Here is a 17,650-nt window from a genome sequence, read left to right as displayed (position 1 = left end):
GAGGTTCCTTGTGTTACCTGCACTTCTTCTGTGACAGAGTCCATTTCTGATGTTTGATTCGCTTTGTCACTAGTTTTCAATGGCCGAGTTTCACTGAGCATTCGGAGTTGGAGTTGCTCTAAGTCACTGCACTTTTCATCTAGCAGTTTGGGCTGTTGTTTTTGATAATGCTGTGTTACATTGTCCTCCACAGCCTTATACTTGTCTGACAGTAATGTTTCTTTTTCCTCTTGTGTCCAGGATCTCATCACAAACGTATTGATGGTTTTCATTCTAGTCTCAAGGTTGTTTTTGAGACTCTGTCCCCTTTGCTTCATCTGATCAATCTCTTTGCGCTCTTTGTTTGTTTCTTTCCACAGCTGCCTCAGATAGTCTTTTTTGGACATTTTATCATCTGTAGAAACAGCTAATCTTTCCAGGGACGCGGATAGACTTGCATGCCTCCTATTCTGTTCCTTCTCTTCTTTTTGTCTTGTTTCAGCCAATATGTTGGTTATATTGCTCTGATTACTCATTTCTAACTGCATATCAGCTTTGTCAGTCTGACTTGTTCTGTCTTGCTTTTGGTCAATTCCCTTTAAAGTTTCACTTGGCTTCACATCTTGCTTTTGCTCCCAGGCTAATGCCTCTGTTTGACTTCCCTTGTCACACTTCTTTGGTTGCATCTTCTCCTTTCGTGTGGCATCATAATAACAACCAATTTTATAATTCATTTTTCTAAGCTCTCCACATTTATCCTGAATATCTCTACTTATCTGAAGTATGTGTTCACGCTTTAACTCGATTCTTTGTATATTTTCATCCAGTTTACAATGGTGTTTGTATTTCAACGTGAGATCTCTCATAGACTTTGCTGCCAGTCTGAGCTGATCTTCTTGAGATTTTAACTCAGACAGTTTAACTTCAAAGTGTTGTTTTTGATTTTGAAGCATTTCCTTCTCACCTACAATACTTTTCTTCATTAGATTCATATCTTTCTGAAAATTGTCTTCTCTGTTCAGTTGTTCTGCCTCTTTAATCTCTAGCTTCTCTCTTTCATCTTGCAAATCTTGTTTTTTCTTTAGTAATTCTCCATTTTGTTTCTGGATTTCTGACTTCAGCTCTTCCAAGTATTCCTTCTCTTTGTTGATTGTCTCCCTCAGCAAATCAAGTTCTTTTCTTTCCTTCTTAAGTCTTTCCAAATTTCCCTGTTCTGACTCTGCTATAGCCGACAATTTAGTACCCATTTTCTCTTTATTAGAGGACATGATATTCTCGAGAACTGATTTTTCCATTTCAACAGCCTTACTATAACTAGTTAAGTCCTCTTTTAGAGTGTTCAGTTTTGGAGGTTTTTCCTCCAACGCAGTACAGACAGCTAGTATCTGCCTGTCCATTTGTTGTTTTTTGCTGGTGATGTTCAGCATGTTTTCATTCAACACTTTCATAAAACGTTGCAGCATGTCTTTGAGCCTGGATAGATCTCCTCCAACATCCTTTTTCATTGGTATTGTGTGCTCTGTAGCAGAACTAGCTTGCTTTTTTCTTGTCTCATTATAATCCATATGATCAGGCTCAGATTGGCTCCGTTCCTCATCTAGATCCTTGTCAAACATTTCTAATTCTTGAGCTTCACCACTTCCGCTAACTAGCAACGTATTTTTAATGGCTTTAAGATGCTCTTTGCTTGACTGAACAGTAGCACCCATCTGTTTAAGGCGGATGTTCTCCATCTTAATCTCATCAATAGTTGAACCGAGATCATCTTTATTTCTCTGTACCTCTTCCAAGGTGTTTTCCAATGAATATTTTGCTGCTTCCATGTGTTGGATTTGCTTTTGTAAAGTCTCAGCAGTTTTCCAAAAATCAAGTGTCATTGTTTCATGCTCAGTCTCAGTAGCTTTATCTATAGTTTGTCCTTTCGGTGTCATTGTTGCTTTAGCTTCATCTTGTACATATCTGACGTTTGGTGGACTATGAGTGAGGTTCTCTATTTCCCTTTGAAGCCTTGCTGAGTACAATGTAATTCTGCTCTTCTCTCCTTCCAGCTTGGCACAGTTAAGCTCCATCTTCATGTACAAATTCAAAACTTTGTCATTGCTTTCTTCCAGTTGCTGTAATTTCTTAACCATAGCTGCACAGTTCCTTTGTGCCAGTTGTTTGAGGCGTATACATAGTTGATCGGCAGATGCCATTTTTCTTGCAAGTTCATCTTCTCTCTTTATCAACACTTCTTCTCTTTGTTTGCATCCAGCTAAAACTGTGTCTTGTGTTAGGTCTGTCTTGATGTTCGCAAGCTGTAGTGTCTTTATGTCTGGATCAGCTTTTCCTTGTGTCTCTTTGACCAGAACACTATCCTCTGAGGTGACTGGGCCGAGACTTTGTTCTTTTGTTGAACTTACATGAATCATCTTATCAAGTCTGTCCCTTCTGCTTTTAAGATCAATTACAACATCTTGCACACACTGGTTCTCTCTTTTTGTTTCATCAGTAAGTGTGTCAACTTCTTCTGTTTTCATTCGTAGTTCAGTCTTTGTCTTTTGGAGCATGTCTTTGTGTTCTCCGAGGTCTTTTAAAAGTTTCTCTGACTTGTCCATGACCACGTGGACATCATTCCTCATCTGCAGCAGATCCTTTTTCTGTCTGTCCATCTGGTCCCTCTCTTGATCCAGTCCATATCGCCGCTGCTTCACTTCTGAGCTCAGTTTGTCCACATGCTGTCTCTCCAGCAGAAGTTTGTGCTTGTGTCCTATGAAGAGAGGTAGTAAGTCTTTGAGGCTGTTCTTGAGTCTCTCCAGCTGCTGTGTGCAGAGGTCCATCTTGTCTCCATCCATCTGCAGAGCTGTGAGCCGCCGACTCAGTGTGTCCATGTCCTGTGTGTGTAGTTGTAATGTGCTGGTCTTGTGTTGGAGGAGTCCTCTCAAGAGGCTCAGCTGCTCTCTCAAAGTCAGGACCTGTTCTTGTCTTGCATTTAGCTCTGTTTCCATCTGCTCCTGTTGTTTTTGGAGCTTTAGTCTGTCCATGTCCAAAGTATCCTTGATCAGACTGAGCTGAAGTCTCTGCTCTCTGACGTCCTCCCAGGCAGTGTCCAGATCTGCACAGACAACTTCAGCTTCTTCTCTGGCTCTGCTCCGAAGCTCCTCTTCTTTTTGTTTCAGTTTGTCTAGTTTATGTTCTCCTTGTGTTGTCATTGCTGATTCTGTCCACATTTGTTCTGTATCTCTGAGAGTCAAACTGGTTGTAGAATCTTCATTTTGACTAGTCAGTTCCCTCGTCAGTACTTCCAGTTGTTCTTGTTCAGGTTGTAATTGTGTCCAGTTTTCTTGAAGCTGCTGTTTCTCTTCATGGATGAGTCTCATTGCAGCTTGAGTCTCTTCTTGTTGTCTGTGAAGATCTTTGCTCTGTTCATCTACTTGTTCTCTCTCAGCCCTCAGGAGTTCAGTGGAGCTCTGCAGATCTTGTTCCACTTCTTGACTCTTTATTTCCAGGTCTCTCCTCTGTTTTTGGAGTTTCTCTTTTTCTTCACTGAGAAGGGAAATTACAGCTATAGCATCTTGCTCTTTCTTATGTACTTGCTCCTTCAACGCTTCCAAATGTTCTCTTTCTGTTTCCAGTGTTCTTCTCTCCTCTTGAAGCTGCTGTCTTTCTTTGTTCATCCTGTTTGAGGCAAAATCTACTTCCTTCCTTTGTTCTTCCATCTGTTGTCTCTCGACTTGCAGCTTTTCTGTGGAGCTGTGCAGTTCTTTCATTTGTGTTTCTAGTTCAGTTTGTCTCATCATTACTTCTTGGTGTTGTTTTAGATCGTCTTGTTCATGCTTTTTCATTTCTTGCTCTGTCCACATTTTCTCTTTTCTAACTGCAGCCTCTTCTCTTTTTCTATTGAATTCTTTAAGTAATACTTCCAGTTGCTCTCCTTTCGTTTGAAATTGTGTCCAGTTTTCCTGAAGATGTTGTTTTTCTTCATGGATGAGTCTCATTGTAGCTTGAATCTCCTCTTGTTTTCTGTCCAGGTCTTTGCCCAGTTCTTCCACTTGTTCTTTCTCTGCTCTCAGGTGCTCCATGGAGCTTTGTAGGTCTTGTATTTGTTTCTCTAGTTCATTTTGTCTCTGCTCCAGTTTGAGTCTTTCTTCTGGTGTCCAATGATCTCGTTCCATTTCCTGTGCTTTCATTTCCAGATCTGTCCTCTCTTCATGAAGATTCTGTTTCTCTTCATTGAGAAGGGCCAGTGTGGCTGCAACATCTTGTTCTTTCCTTGTTACTTCATTCTTTAATATTTGCACATGTTCCTTTTCAGTTTGCAAAGCTCTATTTTCCTCTTGAAGCTGTTGTTTCTCATCACTGATCATTTTCATAGCATCCTCAGTCTCATGTTTCTTTCTCTCTAAATCCTTCTTTAATTCCTCCATTAGTTGTTTTTCGGCTTGTAGTTGTTCAGTAGAGATTTGGAAATCTTTGATTTGTGTTTCCAGTTTGTCTTGTTTTAGTTTGAGTGATTCCTCCTGTATCATATTGCCCTGTTCCACTTCTTGAATCTTTGTTTCCAGGCATATTCTATCTTCTTGGACCTTCTGCGTTTCTTCATTGAGAACGGTCTTTGCAGCCACAGCATCTTGTTCTTTCTTATGGACTTCCTCCTTCAATGCTTCCAGTTGTTCTCTTTCTGTTTCCAGTATTCTTCTTTCCTCTTGCAGCTGTTTTCTTTCTTTGTTTATTATGTTTGTAGCAAAATCTACTTCCTTCCTTTGTTCTTCCATCTGTTGTCTCTTGACTTGTAGCTTTTCTGTGGAGCTCTGCAGTTCTTTGATTTGTGTTTCTAGTTCAGTTTGTCTCATCATTAATTCTTGCTGTTTGATTTCATTCAGCTGTTTTAGATCGTCTTGTTCATGCTTTTTCATTTCCTGCTCTGTCCACATTTTCTCATTGCTAACTGCAGCCTCTTCACTTTTTCTTTTCAATTCGTCCAGTAATACTTCCATTTGCTGTCCTTTAGTTTGAAATTGTGTCCAGTTTTCCTGAAGATGTTGTTTTTCTTCCCGGATGAGTCTCATTGTAGCTTGAATCTCCTCTTGTTTTCTGTCCAGGTCTTTGCTCAGTTTTTCCACTTGTTCTTTCTCTGCTCTCAGGTGCTCCATGGAGCTTTGTTGGTCTTGTATTTGTTTCTCTAGTTCATTTTGTCTCTGCTCCAGTTTGAGTCTTTCTTCTGGTGTCCAATGATCTCGTTCCATTTCCTGTGCTTTCATTTCCAGATCTGTCCTCTCTTCATGAAGATTCTGTTTCTCTTCATTGAGAAGGGCCAGTGTGGCTGCAACATCTTGTTCTTTCCTTGTTACTTCATCCTTTAATATTTGCACATGTTCCTTTTCAGTTTGCAAAGCTCTCATTTTTTCTTGAAGCTGTTGTCTGTCTTCACTGATCATTTTCATAGCATCCTCAGACTCATGTTTCTTTCTCTCTAAATCCTTCTTTAACTCCTCCATTAGTTGTTTTTCAGCTTGTAGTTGTTCTGTAGAGATTTGGAAATCTTTGATTCGTGTCTCCAGTTTGTCTTGTTTTAGTTTGAGTGATTCTTCCTGTATAATATTGCCTTTTTCCACTTCTTGGATCTTTGTTTCCAGGAATATTCTATCTTCTTGGAGCTTCTGCATTACTTCATTGAGAACTGCCTTTGCAGCCACAGCATCTTGTTCTTTCGTATGTGCTTCCTCCTTCAATACTTCCAGTTGTTCTCTCTCTGTTTCCAGTGTTCTTCTTTCCTCTTGCAGCTGTTGTCTTTCTTGGGTTATTATGTTTGTAGCAAAATCTACTTCCTTCCTTTGTTCTTCCATCTGTTGTCTCTCGACTTGCAGCTTTTCTGTGGAGCGGTGCAGTTCGTTGATTTGTGTTTCTAGTTCAGTTTGTCTCATCATTAATTCTTGCTGTTTGATTTCATTCAGCTGATTTAGATCGTCTTGTTCGTGCTTTTTCATTTCCTGCTCTGTCCACATTTTCTCTTTTCTAACTGCAGCCTCTTCACTTTTTCTTTTGAATTCTTCCAGTAATACTTCCATTTGCTCTCCTTTAGTTTGAAATTGTGTCCAGTTTTCCTGAAGATGTTGTTTTTCTTCATGGATGAGTCTCATTGTAGCTTGAATCTCCTCTTGTTTTCTGTCCAGGTCTTTGCTCAGTTCTTCCACTTGTTCTTTCTCTGCTCTCAGGTGCTCCATGGAGCTTTGTAGGTCTTGTATTTGTTTCTCTAGTTCATTTTGCTTCTGCTCCAGTTTAAGTCTTTCTTCTGGTGTCCAATGATCTCGTTCCATTTCCTGTGCTTTCGTTTCCAGATCTGACCTCTCTTCATGAAGATTCTGTTTCTCTTCATTGAGAAGGGCCAGTGTTGCTGCAACGTCTTGTTCTTTCCTTGTTACTTCATTCTTTAATATTTGCACATGTTCCTTTTCAGTTTGCAAAGCTCTCATTTCTTCTTGAAGCTGTTGTCTTTCTTCACTGATCATTTTCATAGCATCCTCAGACTCATGTTTCTTTCTCTCTAAATCCTTCTTTAACTCTTCCATTTGTTGTTTTTCAGCTTGTAGCTGCTCTGTCGAGATTTGGAAATCTTTGATTTGTGTCTCCAGTTCGTCTTGTTTTAGTTTGAGTGATTGTTCCTGTATCATATTGCCTTGTTCCACCTCTTGGCTCTTTATTTCCAGGCATATTCTATCTTCTTGGAGTTTCTGCGTTTCCTCATTGAGAACAGCCTTTGCAGCCACAGCATCTTGTTCTTTCTTATGTATTTCCTCCTTTAATGCTTCCAGTTGTTCTCTCTCTGTTTCCAGTGTTCTTCTTTCCTCTTGAAGCTGCTGTCTTTCTTTGTTTATTATGTTTGTAGCAAAATCTACTTCCTTCCTTTGTTCTTCCATCTGTTGTCTCTCGACTTGCAGCTTTTCTGTGGAGCGGTGCAGTTCGTTGATTTGTGTTTCTAGTTCAGTTTGTCTCATCATTAATTCTTGCTGTTTGATTTCATTCAGCTGATTTAGATCGTCTTGTTCGTGCTTTTTCATTTCCTGCTCTGTCCACATTTTCTCTTTTCTAACTGCAGCCTCTTCACTTTTTTTATTCAATTCTTCCAGTAATACTTCCATTTGCTGTCCTTTCGTTTGAAATTGTGTCCAGTTTTCCTGAAGATGTTGTTTATCTTCATGGATGAGTCTCATTGTAGCTTGAATCTCCTCTTGTTTTCTGTCCAGGTCTTTGCTCAGTTCTTCCACTTGTTCTTTCTCTGCTCTCAGGTGCTCCATGGAGCTTTGTAGGTCTTGTATTTGTTTCTCTAGTTCATTTTGCTTCTGCTCCAGTTTAAGTCTTTCTTCTGGTGTCCAATAATCTCGTTCCATTTCCTGTGCTTTCGTTTCCAGATCTGACCTCTCTTCATGAAGATTCTGTTTCTCTTCATTGAGAAGGGCCAGTGTTGCTGCAACGTCTTGTTCTTTCCTTGTTACTTCATTCTTTAATATTTGCACATGTTCCTTTTCAGTTTGCAAAGCTCTCATTTTTTCTTGAAGCTGTTGTCTTTCTTCACTGATCATTTTCATAGCATCCTCAGACTCATGTTTCTTTCTCTCTAAATCCTTCTTTAACTCTTCCATTTGTTGTTTTTCAGCTTGTAGCTGCTCTGTCGAGATTTGGAAATCTTTGATTTGTGTCTCCAGTTCGTCTTGTTTTAGTTTGAGTGATTGTTCCTGTATCATATTGCCTTGTTCCACCTCTTGGCTCTTTATTTCCAGGCATATTCTATCTTCTTGGAGCTTCTGCGTTTCCTCATTGAGAACAGCCTTTGCAGCCACAGCATCTTGTTCTTTCTTATGTATTTCCTCCTTTAATGCTTCCAGTTGTTCTCTCTCTGTTTCCAGTGTTCTTCTTTCCTCTTGAAGCTGCTGTCTTTCTTTGTTTATTATGTTTGTAGCAAAATCTACTTCCTTCCTTTGTTCTTCCATCTGTTGTCTCTCGACTTGCAGCTTTTCTGTGGAGCGGTGCAGTTCGTTGATTTGTGTTTCTAGTTCAGTTTGTCTCATCATTAATTCTTGCTGTTTGATTTCATTCAGTTGTTTTAGATCGTCTTGTTCGTGCTTTTTCATTTCCTGCTCTGTCCACATTTTCTCTTTTCTAACTGCAGCCTCTTCACTTTTTTTATTCAATTCTTCCAGTAATACTTCCATTTGCTGTCCTTTCGTTTGAAATTGTGTCCAGTTTTCCTGAAGATGTTGTTTATCTTCATGGATGAGTCTCATTGTAGCTTGAATCTCCTCTTGTTTTCTGTCCAGGTCTTTGCTCAGTTCTTCCACTTGTTCTTTCTCTGCTCTCAGGTGTTCCATGGAGCTTTGTTGGTCTTGTATTTGTTTCTCTAGTTCATTTTGCTTCTGCTCCAGTTTAAGTCTTTCTTCTGGTGTCCAATGATCTCGTTCCATTTCCTGTGCTTTCGTTTCCAGATCTGACCTTTCTTCATGAAGATTCTGTTTCTCTTCATTGAGAAGGGCCAGTGTGGCTGCAACATCTCGTTCTTTCCTTGTTACTTCATCCTTTAATATTTGCACATGTTCCTTTTCAGTTTGCAAAGCTCTCATTTCTTCTTGAAGCTGTTGTTTCTCATCACTGATCATTTTCATAGCATCCTCAGACTCATGTTTCTTTCTCTCTAAATCCTTCTTTAACTCTTCCATTTGTTGTTTTTCAGCTTGTAGCTGCTCTGTAGAGATTTGGAAATCTTTGATTTGTGTCTCCAGTTTGTCTTGTTTTAGTTTGAGTGATTCCTCCTGTATCATATTGCCTTGTTCCACTTCTTGGATCTTTATTTCCAGGCATATTCTATCTTCTTGGAGCTTCTGCATTTCTTCATTGAGAACGGCCTTTGCAGCCACAGCATCTTGTTCTTTCGTATGTGCTTCCTCCTTCAATGCTTCCAGTTGTTCTCTCTCTGTTTCCAGTGTTCTTCTTTCCTCTTGCAGCTGCTGTCTTTCTTTGTTTATTATGTTTGTGGCAAAATCTACTTCCTTCCTTTGTTCTTCCATCTGTTGTCTCTCGACTTGCAGCTTTTCTGTGGAGCTGTGCAGTTCTTTCATTTGTGTTTCTAGTTCAGTTTGTCTCATCATTAATTCTTGCTGTTTGATTTCATTCAGCTGTTTTAGATCGTCTTGTTTGTGCTTTTTCATTTCCTGCTCTGTCCACATTTTCTCATTGCTAACTGCAGCCTCTTCACTTTTTTTATTCAATTCTTCCAGTAATACTTCCATTTGCTCTCCTTTCGTTTGAAATTGTGTCCAGTTTTCCTGAAGATGTTGTTTTTCTTCATGGATGAGTCTCATTGTAGCTTGAATCTCCTGTTGTTTTCTGTCCAGGTCTTTGCTCAGTTTTTCCACTTGTTCTTTCTCTGCTCTCAGGTGTTCCATAGAGCTTTGTAGGTCTTGTATTTGATTCTCTAGTTCATTTTGTCTCTGCTCCAGTTTGAGTCTGTCTTGTTGTGTCCAATGATCTTGTTCTATTTGCTGATTTTTCCTTTCCAAATCTGTCCTCTCTTCATGAAGTTTCTGCTTCTCTTCATTGAGAAGGGCCAGTGTGGCTGCAACGTCTTGTTCTTTCCTTGTTACTTCTTTCTTTAATATTTGCACATGTTCTTTTTCAGTTTGCAAAGCTCTATTTTCCTCTTGAAGCTGTTGTCTTTCTTCACTGATCATTTTCATAGCATCCTCAGTCTCATGTGTTTTCCTCTCTAAATCTTTCTTTAACTCTTCCATTTGTTGTTTTTCAGCTTGTAGCTGCTCTGTCGAGATTTGGAAATCTTTGATTTGTGTCTCCAGTTTGTCTTGTTTTAGTTTGAGTGATTCCTCCTGTATCATATTGCCCTGTTCCACTTCTTGGCTCTTTATTTCCAGGCATATTCTATCTTCTTGGAGCTTCTGCGTTTCTTCATTGAGAACGGCCTTTGCAGCCACAGCATCTCTTTCTTTCTTATGTATTTCCTCCTTCAATGCTTCCAAATGTTCTCTCTCTGTTTCCAGTATTCTTCTTTCCTCTCGAAGCTGCTGTCTTTCTTTGTTTATTATGTTTGTAGCAAAATCTACTTCCTTCCTTTGTTCTTCCATCTGTTGTCTCTCGACTTGCAGCTTTTCTGTGGAGCTGTGCAGTTCGTTGAGTTGTGTTTCTAGTTCAGTTTGTCTCATCATGAATTCTTGCTGTTTGATTTCATTCAGCTGTTGTAGATCGTCTTGTTCGTGCTTCTTCATTTCTTGCTCTGTCCACATTTTATCATTGCTAACTGCAGCCTCTTCACTTTTTCTTTTGAATTCTTTCACTAATACTTCCATTTGCTCTCCTTTAGTTTGAAATTGTGTCCAGTTTTCCTGAAGACGTTGTTTTTCTTCATGGATGAGTCTCATTGTAGCTTGAATCTCCTCCTGTTTTCTGTCCAGGTCTTTGCTCAGTTTTTCCACTTGTTCTTTCTCTGCTCTCAGGTGCTCCATGGAGCTTTGTAGGTCTTGTATTTGTTTTTCTAGTTCATTTTGTCTCTGCTCCAGTTTGAGTCTTTCTTCTGGTGTCCAATGATCTCGTTCCATTTCCTGTGCTTTCATTTCCAGATCTGTCCTCTCTTCATGAAGATTCTGTTTCTCTTCATTGAGAAGGGCCAGTGTGGCTGCAACATCTTGTTCTTTTCTTGTTACTTCATTCTTTAATATTTGCACATGTTCCTTTTCAGTTTGCAAAGCTCTCATTTCTTCTTGAAGCTGTTGTCTCTCTTCACTGATCATTTTCATAGCATCCTCAGACTCATGTTTCTTTCTCTCTAAATCCTTCTTTAACTCTTCCATTTGTTGTTTTTCAGCTTGTAGCTGCTCTGTCGAGATTTGGAAATCTTTGATTTGTGTCTCCAGTTCGTCTTGTTTTAGTTTGAGTGATTGTTCCTGTATCATATTGCCTTGTTCCACCTCTTGGCTCTTTATTTCCAGGCATATTCTATCTTCTTGGAGCTTCTGCGTTTCGTCATTGAGAACGGCCTTTGCAGCCACAGCATCTTGTTCTTTCTTATGTATTTCCTCCTTCAATGCTTCCAGTTGTTCTCTCTCTTTTTCCAGTGTTCTTCTTTCCTCTTGAAGCTGCTGTCTTTCTTTGTTTATTATGTTTGTAGCAAAATCTACTTCCTTCCCTTGTTCTTCCATTTGTTGTCTCTCGACTTGCAGCTTTTCTGTGGAGCTTTGCAGTTCGTTGATTTGTGTTTCTAGTTCAGTTTGTCTCATCATGAATTCTTGCTGTTTGATTTCATTCAGTTGTTTTAGATCGTCTTGTTCATGCTTTTTCATTTCTTGCTCTGTCCACATTTTCTCTTTTCTAACTGCAGCCTCTTCACTTTTTCTTTTGAATTCTTCCAGTAATACTTCCATTTGCTGTCCTTTAGTTTGAAATTGTGTCCAGTTTTCCTGAAGACGTTGTTTTTCTTCATGGATGAGTCTCATTGTAGCTTGAATCTCCTCTTGTTTTCTTTCCAGGTCTTTGCTCAGTTTTTCCACTTGTTCTTTCTCTGCTCTCAGGTGCTCCATGGAGCTTTGTCGGTCTTGTATTTGTTTCTCTAGTTCATTTTGTCTCTGCTCCAGTTTAAGTCTTTCTTCTGGTGTCCAATGATCTCGTTCCATTTCCTGTGCTTTCGTTTCCAGATCTGTCCTCTCTTCATGAAGATTCTGTTTCTCTTCATTGAGAAGGGCCAGTGTGGTTGCAACATCTTGTTCTTTCCTTTTAACGTCATCATTTAATACTTGCAAATGTTCCTTTTCAGTTTGCAAAGCTCTCATTTCTTCTTTAAGCTGTTGTCTGTCTTCACTGATCATTTTCATAGCATTCTCAGACTCATGGGTTTTCCTCTCAAAATCCTTCTTTAACTCTTCCATTTGTTGTTTTTCAGCTTGTAGCTGCTCTGTACGGATTTGGAAATCTTTGATTTGTCTCTCCAGTTCGTCTTGTTTTAGTTTGAGTGAATCTTCCTGTATCATATTGCCTTGTTCCACTTGTAGAACCTTTATTTCCAGCCATATTCTATCTTCTTGGAGCTTCTGCGTTTCCTCATTGAGAACAGCCATTGCAGCCACAGCATCTTGTTCTTTCTTATGTATTTCCTCCTTCAATGCTTCCAGTTGTTCTCTCTCTGTTTCCAGTGTTCTTCTTTCCTCTTGAAGCTGCTGTCTTTCTTTGTTTATTATGTTTGTAGCAAAATCTACTTCCTTCCCTTGTTCTTCCATTTGTTGTCTCTCGACTTGCAGCTTTTCTGTGGAGCTGTGCAGTTCGTTGATTTGTGTTTCTAGTTCAGTTTGTCTCATCATTAATTCTTGCTGTTTGATTTCATTCAGCTGTTTTAGATCGTCTTGTTCATGCTTTTTCATTTCTTGCTCTGTCCACATTTTCTCTTTTCTAACTGCAGCCTCTTCACTTTTTCTTTTGAATTCTTCCAGTAATACTTCCATTTGCTGTCCTTTCGTTTGAAATTGTGTCCAGTTTTCCTGAAGATGTTGTTTTTCTTCATGGATGAGTCTCATTGTAGCTTGAATCTCCTGTTGTTTTCTGTCCAGGTCTTTGCTCAGGTTTTCCACTTGTTCTTTCTCTGCTCTCAGGTGCTCCATGGAGCTTTGTAGGTCTTGTATTTGTTTCTCTAGTTCATTTTGCTTCTGCTCCAGTTTGAGTCTGTCTTGTTGTGTCCAATGATCTCGTTCCATTTCCTGTGCTTTCATTTCCAGATCTGTTCTCTCTTCATGAAGATTCTGTTTCTCTTCATTGAGAAGGGCCAGTGTGGCTGCAACATCTTGTTCTTTCCTTGTTACTTCATTCTTTAAAATTTGCACATGTTCCTTTTCAGTTTGCAAAGCTCTCATTTCTTCTTGAAGCTGTTGTTTCTCATCACTGATCATTTTCATAGCATCCTCAGTCTCATGTGTTTTCCTCTCAAAATCCTTCTTGAACTCTTCCATTTGTTGTTTTTCAGCTTGTAGCTGCTCTGTCGAGATTTGGAAATCTTTGATTTGTGTCTCTAGTTCATCTAATTTTAGTTTTAGTGATTCCTCCTGTATCATATTGCCTTGTTCCACTTCTTGGCTCTTTATTTCCAGCCATATTCTATCTTCTTGGAGCTTCTGCGTTCCTTCATTGAGAATGGCCTTTGCAGCCACAGCATCTTGTTCTTTCTTATGTATTTCCTCCTTCAATGCTTCCAGTTGTTCTCTCTCTGTTTCCAGTGTTCTTCTTTCCTCTTGAAGCTGCTGTCTTTCTTTGTTTATTATGTTTGTAGCAAAATCTACTTCCTTCCTTTGTTCTTCCATTTGTTGTCTCTCGACTTGCAGCTTTTCTGTGGAGCTGTGCAGTTCCTGGATTTGTGTTTCTAGTTCAGTTTGTCTCATCATGAATTCTTGCTGTTTGATTTCATTCAGCTGTTTTAGATCGTCTTGTTCATGCTTTTTCATTTCTTGCTCTGTCCACATTTTCTCTTTTCTGACTGCAGCCTCTTCACTTTTTCTTTTGAATTCTTCCAGTAATACTTCCATTTGCTCTCCTTTAGTTTGAAATTGTGTCCAGTTTTCCTGAAGATGTTGTTTTTCTTCATGGATGAGTCTCATTGTAGCTTGAATCTCCTCTTGTTTTCTGTCCAGGTCTTTGCTCAGTTTTTCCACTTGTTCTTTCTCTGCTCTCAGGTGCTCCATGGAGCTTTGTAGGTCTTGTATTTGTTTCTCTAGTTCATTTTGCTTCTGCTCCAGTTTGAGTCTTTCTTTTGGTGTCCAATGATCTCGTTCCATTTCCTGGGCTTTCGTTTCCAGATCTGTCCTCTCTTCATGAAGATTCTGTTTCTCTTCATTGAGAAGGGCCAGTGTGGTTGCAACATCTTGTTCTTTCCTTTTAACGTCATCATTTAATACTTGCAAATGTTCCTTTTCAGTTTGCAAAGCTCTCATTTCTTCTTGAAGCTGTTGTCTCTCTTCACTGATCATTTTTATAGCATCCTCAGACTCATGTTTCTTTCTCTCTAAATCCTTCTTTAACTCTTCCATTAGTTGTTTTTCAGCTTGTAGCTGCTCTGTCGAGATTTGGACATCTTTGATTTGTGTCTCCAGTTCGTCTTGTTTTAGTTTGAGTGATTCCTCCTGTATCATATTGCCTTGTTCCACTTCTTGGATCTTTATTTCCAGGCATATTCTATCTTCTTGGAGCTTCTGCGTTCCTTCATTGAGAATGGCCTTTGCAGCCACAGCATCTTGTTCTTTCTTATGGACTTCTTCCTTCAATGCTTCCAGTTGTTCTCTCTCTGTTTCCAGTGTTCTTCTTTCCTCTTGAAGCTGCTGTCTTTCTTGGGTTATCATCGTTGTAGCAAAATCTACTTCCTTCCTTTGTTCTTCCATTTGTTGTCTCTCGACTTGCAGCTTTTCTGTGGAGCTTTGCAGTTCTTTCATTTGTGTTTCTAGTTCAGTTTGTCTCATCATTAATTCTTGCTGTTTGATTTCATTCAGCTGTTTTAGATCGTCTTGTTCATGCTTTTTCATTTCTTGCTCTGTCCACATTTTCTCTTTTCTAACTGCAGCCTCTTCACTTTTTCTTTTGAATTCTTCCAGTAATACTTCCATTTGCTGTCCTTTCGTTTGAAATTGTGTCCAGTTTTCCTGAAGATGTTGTTTTTCTTCACGGATGAGTCTCATTGTAGCTTGAATCTCCTCTTGTTTTCTGTCCAGGTCTTTGCTCAGTTTTTCCACTTGTTCTTTCTCTGCTCTCAGGTGCTCCATGGAGCTGTGGAGATGTTTCATTTGTTTCTCTAGTTCATTTTGCTTCTGCTCCAGTTTGAGTCTGTCTTGTTGTGTCCAATGATCTCGTTCCATTTCCTGATTTTTCGTTTCCAAATCTGTCCTCTCTTCATGAAGTTTCTGTTTTTCTTCATTGAGAAGGGCCAGTGTGGCTGCAACATCTTGTTCTTTCCTTGTTAGTTCATCCTTTAATATTTGCACATGTTCTTTTTCAGTTTGCAAAGTTCTCATTTCTTCTTGAAGCTGTTGTCTTTCTTCACTGATCATTTTCATAGCATCCTCAGTCTCATGTGTTTTCCTCTCAAAATCCTTCTTTAGCTCTTCCATTTGTTGTTTTTCAGCTTGTAGCTGCTCTGTAGAGATTTGGAAATCTTTGATTTGTGTCTCCAGTTCGTCTTGTTTTAGTTTGAGTGATTCTTCCTGTATCATATTGCCTTGTTCCACTTCTTGAATCTTTATTTCCAGGCATATTCTATCTTCTTGGAGCTTCTGCGTCTCTTCATTGAGAGCGGCCTTTGCAGCCACAGCATCTTGTTCTTTCTTATGGACTGCCTCCTTCAATGCTTCCAGTTGTTCTCTCTCTGTTTCCAGTGTTCTTCTTTCCTCTTGAAGCTGCTGTCTTTCTTTGTTCATCATGTTTTTAGCAACATCTAATTCCTTCCTTTGCTCGTCCATCCTTCTTCTCTCGACTTGCAGCTTTTCTCTTGAGCTATCCAGGTCTTTGATTTGTGTGTCTAGTTCATTTTGCTTCAACTCTTGTTGTTGCTGTTTGAGTGTTTGTTGTTGCTTTCGATTGTCTTGTTCATGTTTCTTCATATCCAGCTCTGTCCACATTTTGTCAAGATTCTGCTTACAAACAGCAGTCTCTTCACTTTTTCTATTATATTCATTCATCAGTTCTTCCAGTTGTTCTCTTTCAGTTTGCAATTTTGTCCAGCTTTCTTGAAGCTGCTGTTTCTCTTCATGGATAAGTCTCATTGCAGCGTGCATCTCTTCTTGATTTGTGTCCAGGTCTTTGCTCAGTTCTTCATTTTGTTCAGTGAAGCTGTGCAGATCTGCAATCTGTTTTTGTAGTTCATTTTGTCTCTGCTCAAGTGTGAGTTTTTCCTGTTGTGCCAAATGGTCTTGTTCCAAAACTTGTCTTGTCCTTTCCAGCTCCAACGTCTCATCTTGAAGCTTTTGCTTTTCTTCCTTGAGAAGCGCCATTGTGGCTTCAACATCTTGTTTTTTCCTTTTTACTTCAGTGTTTAACGCTTGTAAATTTTCATTATCAGTTTGAAGCTCTCTTTTCTCTTTCCGGATCATGTTCATCACAGCCTCAGTCTCATGTCTTTTTCTGGTGGAATCTTTCTTCAACTCTTCCATTTGTTTTTCTGCCTCTGTGACTTTTGTCTCCAGTTCACCTTGTTTCAGTTTTAGCTTCAGTGATTCTTCATGTGTCACATTACCTTGTTCCACTTCTTGACTTTTAATTTCAAGGCCTGTTCTATCTTCATAAAACTTCTGTTTCTCTTCATTGAGACGGGACATTGCATCTGCAGCATCTTGTTCTTTTCTGTTTACCTCCTCCTTTATTGCTTTCAGCTGTTCTCTTTCTGTTTCTAGTGTTCTTCTTTCTTGATGAAGCTGCTGTTTTTCTTTCTTCATCATGTTTGTTGCAACATCTAATTCCTTCCATAGTTCTTCCATCTGTTGTCTCTCGGCTTCCATCTTTTCAGTGGAGCTGTTCAGTTCGTTGATTTTTCGTTCTAGGTCATTTTGTCGCATCTCTAGTTCTTGCTGTTTGAGTTTGTTTTGTTGTTTTTGATTGTCTTGTTCATGCATTTTCATTTCCAGCTCTATCCACATTTTGTCTTCACTTTTTCTGTTATATTCCATTAGTTGTTTCACTTGCTTCTGCTCCGATTCGAGAGTTTCTTCTCGAGTCACATTGTCTCGTTTTTCCACTTCCTGTTTCTTTACTGCCTTCTCTTCTTGAAGCTTTTCTTCATTCAGGAGTGTCAATACAGCATCTTGTCTTTTCCAGTTGAATTTCTCTTCTACATCTTTCAGCTGTTCTTTTTCAGTCTGTGATTTTCTCCTCACTATGACATGTTCGTTCCCTTCATCAATCATTCCTTCAGCCTCAGTTTCTTCACTCTTTCCTTCCAGATCCTTCTTCTGTTTTACTTTTTGTTCTCCCTGTAGCTGCTTTCCTTCATCAGTGTCTCTCATACCAGCTTCAACCTCTGCTGTTTTCTTATTGAACTCCTCTGTTAACAATTGAAGTTGTTCTCTTTCAGTTTCTAACGTCCACTTTCTCTCCTGAAGCTGTTGTTCCTCTTCATTGGTCAAACCCCCTCTCATTTCTTCCACAAGTTGCCGCTCTGCCTTCTGCTGTTCACTTGAATTTTTTAGTTTTTTAATTTGCACTTCCAGTTCTTTTTGTCTCTCCTCTAGTTCTTTTTCTCTGAGCTTTTGTTCATGTTCCATTTGTTGTTTTTTCACATCAAAGTCTCTCCTCATTTTGTGAAACTCCTCTTTCTCTCTATTGATAAGTCTCACGGTGTTTTCAGCCTCTTGTGCTTCCATGTTCACTTCCCTCCTTAGTTCCTCCAGTTCTTCTCTTTCAGCTTGTACGTTTTTCCGACTCTGTTTCAAATCTTCTAGTTTAGTATTTAGACCCTCTTCCTGTAGAGGTTGTTTTTCTGGAGTAAATACGTCTATTGCATCTTGAAGTTCTTTGCATTTCAGTTGCACATGTGGGACTAACTCTTTCAACCTGTCTCTCTCAGTACTCATGTCTTCCATGAAAGAATCAACCTTGTTCTTGCTTTCTTTTAGGAGAGTCAGCATGTCCTTTAGTTTATCTTTTTGAGTGAACAATTTCTGTACTCCCTCTC

General features: G+C 39.3%; 1 protein-coding gene across 1 annotated transcript in view; it reads right to left on the bottom strand.

Moving 5' to 3' along the window:
* LOC306970662 (uncharacterized protein) overlaps nucleotides 1-17,650 on the bottom strand; it is a gene marked incomplete at its 3' end in the record, with an annotated part of 42,458 nt that overhangs the window by 1,812 nt on the left and 22,996 nt on the right. Inside the window, exon 7 of the mRNA XM_079566691.1 lies at nucleotides 2,382-6,352. Within this exon, the coding sequence (XP_079422817.1) occupies nucleotides 2,382-6,352 (3,971 nt within the window). The remainder of the gene's footprint in view (nucleotides 1-2,381; nucleotides 6,353-17,650) is intronic.

Source organism: Gobius niger, assembly GCF_951799975.1.
Source record: "Gobius niger genome assembly, chromosome: 11".
Lineage (NCBI taxonomy): Eukaryota > Metazoa > Chordata > Actinopteri > Gobiiformes > Gobiidae > Gobius > Gobius niger.
The sequence above is the reverse complement of the archived record's forward strand: the minus strand, read 5'-3'. Positions and strand labels throughout refer to the sequence as shown.